Here is an 18,187-nt window from a genome sequence, read left to right as displayed (position 1 = left end):
TCATAGTGCAGTAAAGTAATAACTCTTCACTGTTGGAAGAACTAATTTGCTGTGAAGCTTCTGTAGATTATTTATGGATTCTGAAAAAAAAAAAAAAAAAACGTCTGTATTCGAATATTTTGTCCATGAAACCCTCAACGGAAATTTATGTACAACACAACGTATTGGAAAGAAATAACTTTGCACAACATAGATAATAATAAAAAATGAATACCTAATTGCAAATTGAAATTAAATAAAGTCTCCTTAGGAACTGATAACAAAAGGTCTAGGGAATCAGATGACAACGCAAACATTTTAAAACTGAACTCTGTAAAAACAAACAGTCTTTTTCACAACACCAAAATCTTCAAATCTTGAGCCAAGAAGCATTTTATTGTACAAGCTAAAGTTACAGGTTTCTTACAATACTCGATAAGAAACATTAACTGAAGGCAACATAATTACAACAGTAGGAAGAGTAACACGCACCATGTGCTTATGGCAATGGAAGGAAGCTAACTTCTATACAGGGGGAAAATGTTGCTTTGCAACATCAAACAGCAATAGTAGTGTTGTAATATACAATCTCTAGTACGGGTACTTGAGTTATTTTCCAGTTTAAGCAAACTTATGAAATATTGCAAAAAAGAAATGTGAATTAAGCGTTTCCATTCACTGATTTTGAGTGAATAAAACAGTTCTGTCAGAAATTGGCACTAGTATAAGAAGCAGAGGTTGCTAACAGGAAACAAAACACCCTGGCAATCTAACCCATCCATGAGACTGAAGTGGAGAGTCTTCAGTAATCTGGACAATTTTTAATTGTTCTTTCATGTCAGCAAGTACTGGCCATGTTTCATGCTCACAGGGAACATGCTGAGGTTTGAAATAGATGATAAATCATGTAGGTGAAATGTTTAGATCAGAATTTATGCTAAGGTGTTTAGATATTCCATTTAGCACCTCAACTTCAAACCCCACTTCAAGCGAGGCCACGAGGAAGTTTTTTTGCCAACTTTTCTTATGTGAATATCAAAATATGTGAATGTAAACACAGCTAATGATATACCCCTTTCTCAAGGAACCAACAACACTGGAAAAAACGATGGGTGTGAATGAGTTAACATGGGTTATTTGACCCAGGTCTGCAACCCTGCTCACAGTGAGGGTTTATGCATGCCTGACACTAATAGCTTTGGTAGGAAAGGGTGAACACTGGTTACTTCAAACAGATTCACTACAGCTGCTACTGAGGATAACACAACATCTTCTGTCCATGACAAATAGCAGCAGTGCTACCTGTAAATCTTAACCATAACTTTAGCTCTTTTTGATAATAAAGAAAATGACTGCATTCTTTTCAGGTGCCCTAATGAAGACATCTATAGCCGACTGATCTGACCAAACGACAGATCCACACACTTCGTTGTGTAAAATAATAGCCAGAGTAAAATAAACACTGACTTCAGTGACCAGGTTTTTAATACTGAAATGTGATGACCCTGTCTAGCTAGGACTAAAGCCTGTGACCAGCAGTCTGCTGCTGCTAAGTGCAGGTTGAACCTGTGTTTAATGTCCTGTTAAAATGTTCAACAAGGTTTGTGACCAAAAACAAACAAGAGTTCAACTTAATTGAAATGTGCATTTTTGTTTGTAATTACTAAACTGCATTTTCAGCTAAGATGATATAAGGTGATGGAAGGAACAATCTGAAGTTAATTAACATCTTAACCTTTTCATTCACTATTTAATGTCTGATACACTCAAGATTTCTCTAATCTATGTCTCATTTTTTATCTCGTCTTTAATCATTGTCATTTATTAACTTCTGTAATACTTCCTCAAAACAAAAACTGCACTAACAACGTGTGTTAGATAAGATCAACATGAAAAGGGGATACAAGTGTAATCAGTCAAATAATCAAGAGGATAAGGCAATCCGATCTTGGCAACTGGGTATTCATGTCACAAACATCCAGATCATAAAAAGCTTAAAACAAAGTAACACTAATGAGACCAAAAGAGTGTTTGCCTTATATTAGAGTACATCAAATCTGCTAAGTACTAAAATGGTCTACACGTGTGATACAAAAATACAACCAAACCTTTCGGCAGCTCCTTAATGCATATAAAAAAAAAGAAAAACATATAAATGATAAAAGATAACCATTTATCAACATGGTTCTCAAAGAAAAAAAAGATTTCATATTGAAGTGAGAGGTATACACACAGAGCTCAAAATTCTCCAACATCAGCAAGGAAGGTACGCCGTTAGTGCTGCAGACTATCAGGGTGGATCTACAATATAGGCTACTGGCTAAAGCAAGAATACAGTACACTTGGGCCAGGCATGTTGCAATCGTGTAAAGCAAGTTTACGCACAACGATAACGTTGGAGGGATTGGATGGAAAGATTTGCTGGTATGTTTCCCATTTCTTTTTTGATCATCAAATTCCATAAAAATGCTACTGAAAACAGTACGGTAAAGATGTTTAAGTAAGTTTAGAAGAAGAGTAAAAATCCCTATAGAAATGTACAGTCACTGAGGCTACCTTTGCTCAGTGCAGGGTGGGAAAAGCCCCGGTCACCGTGGCGGGGGAGTCACAAACAATTCTGCCATTCCTTTAAGCAGTTTCACAAATATTGGGTCTGAAATTGCAAAAGCGTGTTTGGTTGCCACAGCCAATGACTGGTTTCAGGTTGCAAATACTGGCAAAAAGGAACTTTAAATACATTTTCAGATTTACTATGATCACATCTAAATTAGAGCACTTTCTAGAGATAACCTTCGATGATCTGACAAATTGACAGTGTTACATATTTGACTGTCACTCACGCGCACACACTAACAAAATCTAATAAAAACATTATCAGCCTTTTCTGAGCCAAAGCTACAGTAGAAACTTCCATTAGTTCCACCCATTTAGTGTATATTCATGCAACAGTACGTCAATAGTTTGGTCCAGTGGACTAGATTCTGAATGTTTAACAATCTTGTTAAAAGGTGACAAAAAGAACAGCAGGGCAGTCTGTAACCGTTGTCATGATCCGTACGGCTACTGAGACCAGGGTTCACTGACAGCACATTTTAAGTCCTTAAGCCCCATACAATTCGAGGTTGAAGCCACAACCCTCGCACACCTCTAATACCTTATCAATCACTTATTGGTTTCTATTGGAAGCCCATTAAAAATATTTACAAGGACAGATAAACGGGACCATCCCACTCAGTGTTTGGATTAGTAAGAGTCTCTGGTTCCTGTACAACACTTTGTTTGGGGGCGACAATATGCCCTCTTCTTCTCATTGACTGAATTGAGTTATGTACATAATATTTGACCTCCCTCCATGTTCTGGTGTTCAAGGCAGGTTCAGCAGCTAAACACGCATCACAGTCCTTTTTACCTGGCACTTTGACCAGTTTACAGAAGTCCCCAAACTGACGCCTCACCGCAGCCTGTTCCTCCTCACTCCACAACCTCTTGATTCTCTTTTGAGGCTTGACAGCAGGAGCGACGGCTTTTCCTGCAGTTGACATACTTTCCTGTACATGCGGTGTCCTGTCAGGAACACTGGGTCTATTGATTGTCGGGACCACCTGTGCAGTTGTAGGGGCCCTGGGTGGTGGGCCTGTGGAGTAAGCTGGTGTACTTGAATGGTTCAGAGGTGTGAATGAAGAAATAATAGGCCCACTTCTGTCACTTAGTGGCGAGAATGCAGGGACCATTGGTGAACTTGTATTTAATGTTGTGAATGTAGGAACCATTGAGGTGCTTGGAGCAGTAAGGGTGCTATATGTAGGGATCATTGGTGAACATGTAGTGTCCTGTGGTGTATACACAGAAGATGGTGGCATACTTGTGGCATTGTGTGTATAAGAAGGAGACAATGGCATTAGTATGTTGTTATCTGGAGTATATACAGGAGGCATTAACACATTTGTAGTGTTGTGTGGAGTAAATGTAGGAACCACTTGTGTATCAGTAGCATTTAATGGTGTGAAAGAAGAAATCAATGGTGGACTTCCATGGATTATATTTGCACTAGTAGAACACAAGGAAGCATAAGTTGGAGTCATCTCTTGGGCGAAATGGGTGGGAGCCATGGTCATACAACAATTTGAACTTTCTCTCAGGTGATCTAGATGCACTGTTGTCATTGTACAGACAATGTTTGAGTCTTCCAAATCTTTCTCTGTGGTTTGGACTCGGGCTTCTGGAATCGTTGGACTCTCGTTTAAATTCCCTTCAGACCTGTGCTGGTTATTTCTCCTCCGCATTGTCTGTAGTGTGTTGTGCACATAGTTTTTGACATCTGTCCAAGATCTTCCACCAAGATCTGGTTCAGCAGCTATGCAGGCATTGCACTCCTTTTTGCCTGGAACCTTCATCCCTGTGATAAACTCATTCAAGTAACGCTTCACTGCAGCCTGCTCTGTCTCAGTCCAAGGTCTTCTCTTCAAAGCGGACTTCTGTACAGTTCCTAAGAAGATAAAGAGTGCATCATGGTTATATAAGAGAAATAAAGAATGCAGTGGTCTCTCAATTTAAAAATAGTTAACCCTAGAGCTTGACAGTTCTTTCATGATTTTGTAAAAAGCAAGATTTTGTTTCATCAGCTGCTGTATCCAAGACTGTCTAGTAAACTGCCATTTCAAAAAAAGGTCAAGAATGAACTGTCAAGTCCTGAATAGGATCAGCAAAATGGAAGTTTGAACATCTACTGCTCCATGACAACTGAGATACCTTTGCTGATGACGACAATGTGATACAGTTGTAAAATCAAGAACAAACAAAGTGATCATAGAGTGGAGATTGATTTGTCAAATGTTAATGTAATACTTTGAGAGCATTTTGTATTCAAAGAGAACTTTAATGCAAAAGGATCCAAAAGGAGCAGAATGCACTCACCATCTATTGCAGTGCTGGGTGAACTTGATGGCAGTGTTCGATCCATCTCGAGGAGTTGCTTGCTCACTTCCTCCAGCTGTGATGCATTTTTTGAAAGCCTGTAACACTCCTGGCTGCTCCTTCCCAACAGCTTGGCCACTTGATCCACTTCACATTCGCTGAGGCTCATTAGCTGCCAGCAGCTGGCAATTTGCTCTCGTAACGATGAGAACAGAAGCGCTTCTGGGTTTTTAACTCCACATTCCATTGCAGACCTTCGGAAACAATCCAATCCTCTGATGAAGGATGGACCTTCGGTGCGTGCAAACAGGTATGGGTTCATCTTTGACACACCTGCTTGCTCACGATTTTCAATGAGCAAGTCGATTGATAAAACCATCCTTTCCGTTAGTAGAACCAGCATGTTTCTCCCATACTGACCCTCCAGTTCTAACCTGGTGAAACTGCTACCAAGGTCCAGCTCCAATTTTGTGCTTTTCCTTATTTGATCTGCAGAGGGAACAAATGTTCCTTTACTCTTTTTGCAAGTGTAAGTTTGCAAGAGCATCCTACCAATATTTCCCACTCTTCCTCTGTTAAACAGACACACATCTGCCAGAATGGCCTCGCTGAGCTTCTTCCATGTTGCCATAGTAGGACTTTCTTTCAGCTCCTTCCTGGCTTCCTCTTCTTCCGCAGTGATAAAACTGTGGAGTTTAATCAAATCTTCCGTGACAGTTGATTTATCTACATCCACTTTCCTGACATCTTGCTTTAGATATAATGAAAGAGCCTTGCGAGAAAAACAATCATTCCATTTTGTATCAAGAAGGTGTATGAACTTTTTCACCTCACTTTCAGTTTCACTGTCCTCTGTCATGCGACTTTCCCCAAAAGCTATTTCTGCAGCTCGTTTCAAAGAGTAGCCAATCTTTGAGACGAGGGAAGCGGTTTTAAACTTACTGGAACTGGGGTCATATCCACTAGCCTTTTTGGCCCCTTGAACAGCTAATTCAAACCTGGATGGTAGACATATTTCATGCAAGTACTTCACGCTCTGATCAAGCTCATTTACAGCGACCACAAATCTACCCAGTTCCCTCATCTTTTGTGCAATATAAGCAAACTGAGACTTGTCATGGTCATACTTAGCAGACAATGCATTGCCATATTTACAAATAAGTGGGTCATTTCTGATATGCCTTGAGATTTCATCTTGATGCATTATGTGGATAATTTCCTCACAGCCTCCCGTTAAGAACTCTGACATTGGAAGCAGACGGGAAGCAGCACTGTGGACTCGGATTCTTTTGGTCTGTTCAGAAGTTTTCTGATCTCCTTTTCTGGCCTTACATGACCTCTCATGTCTCCATAAATCAGTTTTGCGATAAAAAGCAAAGCAGTGCTGGCAAGGCAGGAAGTCACGAACTGATATGCTGGGATTTTTAACCTGTTTCTTGGTCACAATTTCCCCCTCGCCACTTTTGAGAACTTGGCAATTATGTTCATAATCTCCTTTATTGCGAATCTGGTCAAGCATAGACTGTCTGACTTTGGAACCTTTGGGAAAGTGTATTGCATGGGCTACATCTGTTTCATCTGCATGTTTCTTTTCCAAGTGCTTAGATATTTGGGTAAAAGCCATTTTGCAATATAAACAGAAGTGCTTTTTGCCTCTCTCTTTTTTCTCATCATCCACTTTGTAAGGTGTCATTTCAAACACTTTCTTACAGGTCCTTGAACTGGATCGCGTCGGTTGTCTCCTCTCCACAATGTTCTTGCGGTGCCGTAACTGTGTTTTAGGAATCTCCTCTGTGCCCGACTCAGACAAAACTTGATCTGAACCATTTGAATGCCCTGCTATCACATCCTCTGCCTCATCACTTGAGCCATTTGCGTCCCAAGGTGACCTTTGCTCATTAGCTAAATCTGCATTTCCTGTAATATTTGAAACATCAAAGTCCAAAACCATTTTACTTGATAAAACACCATTTGTGTCATCTGACATCTCATCATGCTGCGTTTGCTTCTGCTCTTCTTTTCCTTGACTTTCCTGCTTGGTCGCTGAATCACAAGCAGCGTTTTCGGATTCAGTTATATCCTTTTCACCTTTTTGAACCTTTTCATGTTCCCTCAGCGTCACTTGCTCAGTGTTTATATTGGCAGGAAAGCTTGGCATTTTTTCGCCATCTTTTGGACCATCCAAATCTTGTGGGATATATTTTACTGGAGAACCCTTGTCATTTCTGCCACTGTCAAGGTTAGAAGTCAACCTAAGAGCATCACTCGAACTTCTCTCTTCAATCAAGCTCCTCTCTCCTTCAAATGACCTCGGCTCACCAATAGTACAAGCCTGTAAAAGAACAAGTATATGTAAGACTCATTGCCAAATTCAGACCCCTTGAATTATTTGTTTGAGTAAACTTAAAACACAGAACCATTTGGTAATAAATGTGGGGGAAAAAACACAACAAAGCTTAATGTTGGTTTTTAATTTTGGTTGTAAAGTTGTTGAGATAAACTTTAAAACGTTTTTTTTTTTTTTTTTTTTGGTACTGCCGTAAAAATTCTTTGCACATTTCTTCAATTGCTGTTTAATGCATCAGCACCTTGGCAATGCCCCACCAAGATCAAGGCTCATTCAAACAGAAATCACCGTGATGGCCACACATCACTTTTTTAGCTCAACATCGGTACCAAAAAACCCCTGACACCTCTCAAGTCTCCAGTACAAAAACCACATGTGACCCATTCGAGAACAGTTAATGGCTTTATTGGATCAAGCAGCGTTTTGACATTGTAGATGTCTAACCAAGTATATGTAGTCATGGGGTGTTGGATGAAATGCTACATGGAGAGAACAGAATATGCACTAGACACTAGACCTGCATTCATGGCTTGCAATCAAAACAAATAATCGCATTGCTTTTGATGTCATATACAAAGGTTTTAGTTTAGCATAGCTGCGTTTTTCCAGTAAAATATATGAAACTGGTGACTAGGTACAGATGCAAAACATGGGAACACGGTAATGGTGTTCGACCATTCACATAACAAGTTGGTTTATTTAGATGTCCTCTATGCTTTTAACTTTTTAATGGTAAAGAGGGGTGTCACGATTCTTACAATCCAAGATTCGATTAGACTTTCGATTTTAAGGTCACGATTTAATTCAGTCGTGTTTGTTAAGCACTGACTGCTGTTATTGTCATTGTTGGACTATTGAGTCTTGATTTGTGAAGATCAACCAATATTTGCTTTATGCACTGACCACTGTCATTTACATTTTCAAATTCTTCTTAAAAAGGATAGGCTACATAAAAAAATATGAAAAAACATTGGTCATGCATAATTCATTAAAAATGTTCTATTATAATGAATTAATTTAGGAATGTATTGTTAACATTTCAAATAACACATATCAGTGTTAAAAGGTTGTTGTCTATCCTAGTAAATCAGCAGCACAGTATTGTAACTCTTTATATAGGCTTTGTTTTCTAGCAAAAGTTTTGTGCTCGGTCAAATATAAATCATTTATTCGAATCTCAGATCCAGCTTTTGATTTCTATACTTAAAAATAAATTGAAAGCTCATTCTGATCATTTTCCAATTTAGAATTGAAATTGTGACACCCCTTATCCTGATTACATGATAGTTACTGGTGCATGCTGGCTGTACATGTTGTGCTATGATCATCATGAGGGGTGTCAAAGTGATCAAGTAAAGGGCCACTGTGGCTGCAGGTTTTCATTCCAACCAAGCAAGAACACACATGGTCCAACAAATCAACTGTGTGAAGGCAATTCAGGTGATTGGATGAGTCGAGTCAGGTTTGTTCTTGCTTGGTTGGAATGAAAACCTGCAGCCACAGTGGCCCTTTACTGGATCACTTCGACACCTCGTGGTCTGAAAGCATATACAGTATGTACCTGCTTCACAGGGTTCAGCTTGTTCCATTACTTCTTATGTTCAGTGTCTTCTTCCATGGGCTAATTCACTGCAAGGAGAGATGACACCGGTCTCTAATGTGCACATATTATGATGAATATGTAATGTTAAATGAATAACATTAGACCCAAATTACCAACGTACAATTACACATTAGCTGCTCACAGCAAAGAGTAAATAGAGCAAAGCAAAATCTATGGCAGAGATTTTTTGTTAGCTTTTTACAAATGAGGCCCAGATGAGGAGAATGCAGTATAGGTTTAAAGTAATTAACATGGCTCTTTAACTCTAAATACACATGCACACTTATAGAGGTATAATTTAGCTTTAAAACCTATGCATCACCACACACTGGTTCCTGCTTCATAAAATAAAGGTTGTAACCGAGCTAAATGACTACATTAAAAATCGTTCCACTGTTAAAACATATACAGTAAAAGCATTTGAGGCCACACTCTTACCTGGGGTTGTTGCAGAAGAAAAAGGTGCTTTGAAGTTGTGAAAAACGTCTTGAGGCGTTGAATTATTAGTAGGCATGACACAATAAAGTCTGTGGATGTAGATCTTGAAGAGACAGACTTGTTGGTGCACAGCTTTCGAAAAAAAACAACCATTTCTTTTCATCTAGATAGGCCTTATGTGTTCATTATTCAGATCCTTTGAAGGTGATGGGCGGAAGTTCCACAAGTCTTAAATTTGATCGAGTCAAATCACAAACACATGATTGCATCTGAGAAAGATGAAAATGTCTACAAGTACACGAGAAGTTTAAAGTTTGTGTATGAAACAGCTAAAAAATAATTCCTGGGCAACCGTTGATTGTGTGAAATGCTTCTCAAATATTTCCAACCGCGTCGTTCCTTCTTCCGAAGTATAAAGTATCATTTTAACACAGTCGGAGAGTGTATAGTGTAAGTATTTACTTTTATTAGTGCTGTATGTGACACGCACAGCAGTGTGTTTATAGCTTAGATCTGGCCCAGAAAATAAAGCCCGACCCTAACCGAGCCTGTGCATGTTCGGTCCGAAACCGGTCCGACACATTAACAGTGATTATGAACCCGAGCCTGGTTTAACCAGACCATGTTTTTAATAAATGGGCTGTTATATCTGACGTTCTCAATGAAATTCAGAGTAGTTTGAACTACAGAATGGAATTGATCACAAAAGGTCTGACTGAAGAAGCCTAAACCGCACTTAGTGCACTGGACGAAGCTGCCCACGGTTTGTTTAAAACGCTTCCACACCTCAGACTTTCCTCCAGACCTGATAAAAGTTGATTCTCCAGTTTTTATTTTATCTTTTACACCTATTTTATCTCCAAGCTCCATGTTGCACTTTAGCTGCACAGCACAGCAGCAGGCTCGATGTGATGCGGGCGAGGGGAGGAGATACTGTGCGTTGCAACATATGGCGTCTTTTTTTTAAAACTTTGTGCAACTTTATATACTTTTGTTAATTATGCCTACAGTGCTAAATATATATAGGCCTATAATATTTTTGTTCACAGCATAGATTTCTCCTCAGATTAGGCAAGTAAAGCAATGATTTAAAAAACCCCGCCGAAAGAAACCAAAAAAAACAAGCGCTTGATCAGAAGCCCGGCCCAACCCGCCCTGAGGTTAGTGGTGGGTAATATAGAGTCGGGCTCGGGCAGAGAGAACAGTGTTACACTGGTCATTTTTTTTTTTTATACCAAACTGTACAATCACTCCCACACATACACACTGGGGGCAACCAAGGTGCGAGCTGTTAAATTGGTAAAATGTGCTTTTATCTTAGAACTGAAGGCTTAAGAAGCATTGAGCTGTATATGCATTAAAAATAAATACATATTTGATAAGGTCTGCGTGAATGGTTTTATAAAAAGTACTAAAACAAAACACTCTGAAGGTGAAAGAACATACCTCTTGGTCCAGATTGTAGTCCTCTTTGGAATTAAGCGCCAATTTGACAGCCATGTAATCGCCACCTTTCACCGCATCCCGCAACTCACCTGACAGGGAGAAGGTAGAGTTGAAAGAAAATACACGTGAAAGAGCTATAAAGATATTCGCTTAACTGTCATAGAGGAGGGTAGTAACCAAAAGGTATTCACATTTAAGAGGCTTGAATTAGAGAATTCTGACTTTTTCTTCTTAAATAAAACACTAAAACTGATTAATTGGGCATCATAATAGTTGGTGATGAATCAATCCTTGACAACTAATTGATTAATCTTTGCAGCTCTAGTCAAAACAACACTTTGATTGAAATTGAAATGCCTCTCGTACATGTTCACATATTCTGTTTCACTTACGTTAATTACGTAACAGACCAAATTAAAGAAGCTAAAGACACTGAAGCTGCCATTTCATTGCAACTTTAAAGGCCAGGACAGAGTTTGTACACCTTTTCCAAGGTCAAAATCAAGCACCTTCAGGGTCCATTTTCAGGGTTTTCCAGCACATTACAGCTTTTAAATACATTATATATTTCTACAAATACATACATATTGAAAATTATTTCACTTTTTTTTTTAAAATCACATTAAAAGACACGGTATTACGCTATAAACAACTAAGGTTGTGTCCCATAATACCAGAAGCATAAGAAATTAAATTAAAATTCTATTCTATAGCTATTTATTGTGAAAGAAATGTGGATTCATATAAGAACTCTATCCAAAATTAAAGCATTTATTAAACCTTGAAAACACAACATTAAAATTCAAGCATTTTCAATAATTTCAAGCACCCGTACGAACCCTGCAGGGGATAAAAAAGTGAAAAAACCCAGTAAGATCATGTTTAGAGAGCCAAGTTTAAAATTCTAAAACTGGAAGTTCATATTAATACCAATGTGTTGGTTAACAATCACCTCCTTTTCTAAAGTATCCTTGATCAAGTCAGAAAATCATCTATCGACTCATTGAAACTGTGTTGACAGCAGGAGTCAGCCAACTGTCTGTAAATGGAAATACTCACTGGGTGATAACGGCGGGCCCGACAGGATCTCATCCTCCCCGTTCAGATGTTTCTGGAAGTCGTCCAGAGTCATCCAGTCCAGATTGAGGTCCATTCCTAGACTCAAGGTGGCTTGGCCCTTGTCTGAACAGCACAAAATGCAGAGAGAGATGTTTCATTAGTTGGCAGGCTGGAACCATACTGTAATCATTCATTCATTCATTAATTCATTTATCTTCAACCGCTTATCCCGGGGTCGGGGTCGCGGGGGGGCTGGAACCTTGCATACTGTACACAATTCTTAATTCTTGCTGTAAATCTTGCTCATATATGTCTCAGACCGCAGTTTTTGTAGTAAAAGGGGGCAAAAATCAATGATGCAGAGAAGATTAATTGAAATTATAAATAATACATGGAAGCATTCGATCAGTATGTGCTCAGTGGCCAATCAGAAACATACAGTACCAGATTTGTCAGCACTCTCTTGTGGGTCCTGGGTGTCCTGACCGTCATCACATGCAATGAAGAGTCTGGGCTCACTGTCCTCTCTCCTCTTCCTCCTGTCCTCTGTCGGGGGTTTCCTCTCCCAGCTGGGCCGCTGCGTCTCCTCTGGCCTTTCCTTCCGTTCCCGGAAATCTTCTCCGGGCTTCGGCTTTGCTGTAGACTCCTCTGCTTCCCTCTCGTCACTGTCCAAGGTGAAGCCATAACTCTGACCAGGTCTGGAGACTAAAAGGGGAGCGGACAAGTTGTCAAGAATAGCCTTGGACGACCTTTTACAGCTGTCAGTCAAACAAAATGTTCATCAAGAAGCGACATCATGCAAATAAAGGTTTGAAGTTATCAGGGGAAGTTATGTTTTGACATGGCAGCAGTGTTTTGTGTTAAAATGAACTTTTCCACAACCATGTATCCCATGGTTTAGACTAATAAAACAACTTAAAGTTGAGAGGTACACACGTCCAAATAATAAAAACGGCAAAACCCACAGATTGTTTCTTTGCTCCATCAATTCATAAACATAGCTCATCGCTGTGAGACACATACTTGTGATTCTTGTGGATATGTTTTATGTCTGATTAAGATCTCTAATCAATCAAATTTCACAATAGCAGAACAAAGAAATGCAGTAGCAATTGTTGGCCTATTTCTGATATTACACACCTGTATATCAAGTAATCATGTAAATTGATAAACACACTCATACCAATAAATGCAATAGCACAAATGACTGAATTTAATCATTTCCATGAATATAAAAGGACTGAAATCACAATTTTACCGAACAACACACTTTCAATTCTGCATTTTGTGGTTCCCGCACTTATTTTCCACAAATATGTAAAATGTTTTGCTGATCCCGCTTGTATAAAGGAAGGTTTTAGCAAAAACGCATGTGTTTAAGAGGTACTGAGCATATGCCTGGATAAACAAGACTTGTAGTAAATAAGACTGCATATTAGATCTGCTATTACTGCAATTCATCAAGGAGGAGGCATGCAAGAAAACCAAAGGTTTCTCAAAAAAGAGTTATTGATATACAAAGTGTTCCTTTAATAAGCATCTTAACCTAAACATTTAAACCGAAAGTAGAGGCCACAGCGTTTGACCTATGTTGCATTTCACCTGATGTTAGCTTGTTCTTTAACTGAAGTCAGTTTAAAGTAATGTTTTGTTTTGAATGATTTTTCTGTGCCTGTGTCATGCATACCATCTGACTGCTTGGACTTCTCCCCCTTCTCAGGCTCTGCTTTCTGAGCTGGAGACTCTTTGGTTGTCTTGGAGAGCTTCTCAGCCTTTCCTATCGGCTGACGTTGGGAGAGAAATACACAATGTCAACATCGGAGCAGCAAGTTCCGTCAAACAGAGCAAACATTAATAGTGGATGTGGGAAATAAGAGGTTAACCATTTGACACAAGTCTTGTCTTGATTATTCTTAAAAGGAAAATAGCATGTTAATGTCAATGTGATCATGGCCTGACTTTATTTACTATCAAATAAGTTTGAAACAGGATAAATATAAGAGAGGGAACAGATGAGTGAATACTTTGACAACCAATAGCTGCAGGCTTCTCACATTTGTTTTTACAGTATCAATGATTTACTCCATACAGCTTTTCCAACTGTAGATTTAGACATTTTATTGCACCTTTAGTCAGGAGGTCAGAACAGGTATTATTACGTGTTTATCAATGCTTGAGTAAAGAATAAAAGGCTCAGGAGGTGAGGACTGGTATAACATCTCATCACCAACATAGACTCAATTTTCCATGACCCTAAAAAGCATGTGTGTGTATGAACATTTCCACTTCTAGTTAATAAGTCATATGTGTAGCGTCACGTTACCATACACAAATCTTAATCAGTTTAACACAGACAAAATCAGAAGAGATCCAAAACGGCAAACCAAAGACACAATTTCTCTGCATTTTTGTCATTTCGACATTTCCCACTGCATGATGGAAGAATGCCACAGCACCGTACCTTTGTGGGTTTGCTGATGACCTTCTCTGGGGGGGTCTGATGCACTGGTTGCCTGCGGGGGGCCCGGTCCTTGGCCTCGCAGTTTAACAGGAACTTCTCAAACAGGTTGGTGGAGCCTGTGGTGTCCTTCTGTCCCAGGACCTCCTCTTTAGCCACCTCGTCCTCCTTCAGCTTGGTGCTGCTGGCTGCTGTGACAGAAGACGAGGACGACGATGAGGATGTGGAGGAAGACGGGACTTTGGGCGGCGCCGACATGCTCTCCTGCCCTTTGCTCTTGGCTTTCTTATGTAGCGTGGAGCTGTCACTAGAGTCCGAGAGTGGGGCAGTGTCCTCCTTGACTTTAGAGTTGAGGCTCTTTAGCTTTTGGAGGCTGCTTTCTTTTTGGGTGGTGTCGGGCTTTTTGCTCTTTTTTTCATGGATGAGGTCCTTAATGCCCTGCAGCTTTACTTCCCACTTCCCTTTCTTTTGTCTGGACTTGTCATCCAAACATGCTCTTTCGGCTAATTTTGCCGCAGTATCATCCATTTGGGACTCTGACAAGCCGCCGCTCAGGTCGTCTTCCCGAGGTGCAGCGGCCTCATCTTCCGAGGTGTCAATCTTCCTTTCCTTCTTCCCTTTCTTTTTCTTTCCCTCCTCCCCTCTTTCTTTCCTATGCTTTCCTCCCTCTTTTCCCTTTTCCTTTTTGTGTTTTTTGGAGGGAACGGGCTCATCGTCCGACTCTTCAGAGTCAACCACACGCTTTTTTAAGTCAGTCTTTTTCTCCTTGGGAGAAGAGGATGGAGTCGGGGGTCTTTCTTCTTCCTCTTCTGCCTCTGCTTCTTCATCATCTGTCTCTGGTGCCGGTATAGGCCTGAACTCATCCCTTCGTTTCTCTTTCTTCTTCTTCTTTTTCTCTTTTGAAGGTGGCTCCTCTTCTTTCTCGCGTGTCTTTGTCTTTTTCTTCTTCTTGACGGGTGCCTCAGTTGGACGGTCCTTATCACTGTCGCTCTCTGAGTCAGCATCAAACACCTCGCTCTTGATAGGCAGCAATTTCTAACAGGAGATGAAGACAAGCAAAGTCAAATGTTATGATTATACTATTATATTATATATAATATATTATTATATTTAATTTCTGACTTAAAAGGTTCCCTGTGGAGTTTTAGACCTCTTGTAGACCCATGGAGCCATTTTTATATGAGTGGTTCCCCGTTTTGTTTATCCCTTACACATTGATGATAATGCACAGTCCTGTTAATGGTGTCACATTATTCCACTGATCTACAGGTGGTGGTAACACGCATTTATCTTGACCAACTTCCGACCGCGCTACGGTAGTAATGCCACAGCGGTCAAAATGTCCTCACCCAGTAACCTGCTGCTTCTGCGTGACCGCGCAACACTGGACTCACATTCATCTGCGCTGTATCAGGCTCTCGCCGCCCATCGGAGGGTTTATTAATCCAACATGTTAATAGTGCAATTAAAAGGAATAAATAGTACAAGAATGTACTGGTACACCATATTCTGCAGTTCACCTTTATCGATAGCCTACATTAAGCGCACACATTTTTTATTAATATTCAATAAGGAATATTAAAGAAGACTTAGAAACTAGCAAGCGTACCATGAATCAAGTGAGATTTAGGCTCATTTTCTCAGTTGTACAAACTGACTTTGAGGGAAGCTCAGAGGCAAGAATACAGCGTGACGTTCAGATGATGCAACATCATCTTTTAAGTCAAGTTTAGATAGGCACTTTTGAAAGAATATTTGTTGATTATCTTTCAAATATCTTGATGTAAGGAAAATGTTCATCCTCCAAACAGAGAGGACATTGGAAATGGTTACGTTTTTCTTCTCCCTAACGCACAAAAAAACAACAACTGAAGAAACACACCTCTAGTAATCACCCCACCAAATGTAAGGTAATTGATTTAAAAGCAAGTACGTTAGTGTGTTATCGCCATTGGCAAAATAAACTGTAACTTAATACTAGGTCCAGTGTATCTGTATGTACTGAATAAATTCTTATCTCGCTCTATTACCTTGTATTTTTGCCAGTGGGGAGTTACACAAGTCCACACTGGACTTACAAGCGGTGCCTTCACCAGCATTATTGTTTTGGTGAATTCAGTATCAGTAGTATCTTGGTTTGATTTCAATGTGACTTACCACGCTCTTCTTGGCTTCTGCCTCTTTCTTGGCCTTGATCTCAGCCATGGACTTCTTAAAAGCTAAGAGGACCTCGCAACAGTCCTCCAAATGGGCCTCTGGCTCCCACGTGTCATCATCCGAGCAGTAGTTCTTCCAGCGGACTCTGTAGAGCACTTCACCCTGAAAATAGAGAAAGAAGATATGAAGCTTGGGCATTATCGCGACACACACCTGACACAGTGGCTGGTAGCTGTCCGATTATTTTGCCAGCCAACAGAATCTGATGATGGCCGCCTGTATGAAAACATGGCTGACAGACTAGAGCAAATGAATAATTATAGTATTATTTTTCATTCATTGTTTGTTTTCATCATAGATTATATCTTGTCAAAACAGAAACAGCTTTTTTTAGATCATGAAAAATGGAATTTACAAGATTAAGTGGCTTTTATTGTGAGGGGACCAGAGAAAATCTTAAGTGATTGTCTCTAACTGTGTGTTTAACAAACAAAAATAGTTGATCTAAATCTGTATTTTACATTTTTTGATGCTTTTTTTGAGTCACAAAAGGGAAACTGTTAGTTGAAGAGCTGCAAAAGGACTCCTGAAGCATTGATGCACCTGAAATGAACCAGAATCAAGGGAATTAAGTTAAACATTTTGTTTACATGCAGTTTAAAAACCCAAATTAAAACCAGGTTAAGGGCATACCCAGGTTTCTCAAAGACTATGTAAACACCGTACCCTGGGTATAAATGGATACCCCGATTAACAGACCTCGACAACTCCTTCAGTTCCCCAGTTACTTGCGTGTGTAAACAGCGTTCTCGGGTTATTATCAGGTTTCTCGTCTGCCCATGGCCTCTCACACGCAGCAGTGGCTTTTGACCCGGAAATAGAATAAACCGGGAAGCAATGGTGCCGAAAACGAAGACAGAGCGTTGCCTTTAAACTGAGGGAAGAATTTGCAACGGCAAGTAACATCACTACCAAGAAGACCCGTTTTTGTCGTATGTATATGAGGAGAACTTCAATAACCCCATTATTACCATTACCCGGTTAGGGCCATTTTCAGGTTACTGATGTGCATGTAAACGTGCTGATGGATTTACAAATGAGTGTTGCAGAAAGTGGATAATACCAGGAGACAACAGTACACAAACAAATAGCTAAAGCCTTTATCTTCTCACAGTCAAACATGTCTTTGCAGAAATAAAAAGTTGTCTCAAAGGAAATATTTACAATGAATTCAATTAAGTATAATGCTAATTTAAACTGCTGTGTGCCTGTAATCAGTCATGGAGGTTGAGAACTTTAACCACTTAATCTTTCTATAACACAGCACATTATTGCAGTTCACCATAATGATTTTCTGAAATCTGACTTTAGATATGAGTATTTTTACTCATCTATCCCATCTATCCCATAGGGCCAGTGCTAACGTGTTTTGCATCACTGCACCAACATAAACAGTCTGTTTTAATGGCTGCATCTTCCTGGAGAGCTGTCAGCAGGCCAGGCTTACTTCCTTGCTGTGTTTGTTTTCACTCTCCTCGATGTTGCTGAGCTTTTCTACACAGGTGGCACGAACCCCGGGAGACTCTAAAGCAGGGGTGTCAAAGTGATCCAGTAAAGGGCCGCTGTGGCTGCATGTTTTCATTCTACCCAAGCACGAACACACCTGCTCCAACAGATCAACTGTGTGAGGACAATTCAGGTGATTGAATAAGTCGAGGTTGGAATGACAACCTGCAGCCGCGGCCCTTTACTGGATCAGTTTGGCACCTATGCTTTAAAGAGACCC

At 39.9% G+C, this 18,187-nt stretch overlaps 1 protein-coding gene across 2 annotated transcripts in view; it reads right to left on the bottom strand.

Moving 5' to 3' along the window:
* The window catches only part of mphosph8 (M-phase phosphoprotein 8), a 28,477-nt gene that overhangs the window by 8,763 nt on the left and 1,527 nt on the right, over positions 1-18,187 (bottom strand). The window contains exons 2-9 of one of the 2 annotated variants that reach the window (XM_083921721.1): positions 16,402-16,563; positions 14,248-15,279; positions 13,474-13,570; positions 12,231-12,491; positions 11,787-11,909; positions 10,728-10,816; positions 4,894-7,225; positions 584-4,465 (exon numbers count right to left, since the gene is read on the bottom strand). In XM_083921721.1, coding sequence (XP_083777847.1) covers positions 3,180-4,465; positions 4,894-7,225; positions 10,728-10,816; positions 11,787-11,909; positions 12,231-12,491; positions 13,474-13,570; positions 14,248-15,279; positions 16,402-16,563 — 5,382 coding nt within the window. In that variant the 3' untranslated portion in view covers positions 584-3,179. Of the gene's footprint in view, positions 1-583; positions 4,466-4,893; positions 7,226-10,727; positions 10,817-11,786; positions 11,910-12,230; positions 12,492-13,473; positions 13,571-14,247; positions 15,280-16,401; positions 16,564-18,187 lie in introns of those variants that run through there. The other variant, XM_083921722.1, reaches the window with a different exon arrangement.

The sequence above is a fragment of the Echiichthys vipera genome (assembly GCF_963691815.1).
Source record: "Echiichthys vipera genome assembly, chromosome: 10".
Taxonomy (NCBI): Eukaryota; Metazoa; Chordata; class Actinopteri; order Perciformes; family Trachinidae; genus Echiichthys; species Echiichthys vipera.
The sequence above is the reverse complement of the archived record's forward strand: the minus strand, read 5'-3'. Positions and strand labels throughout refer to the sequence as shown.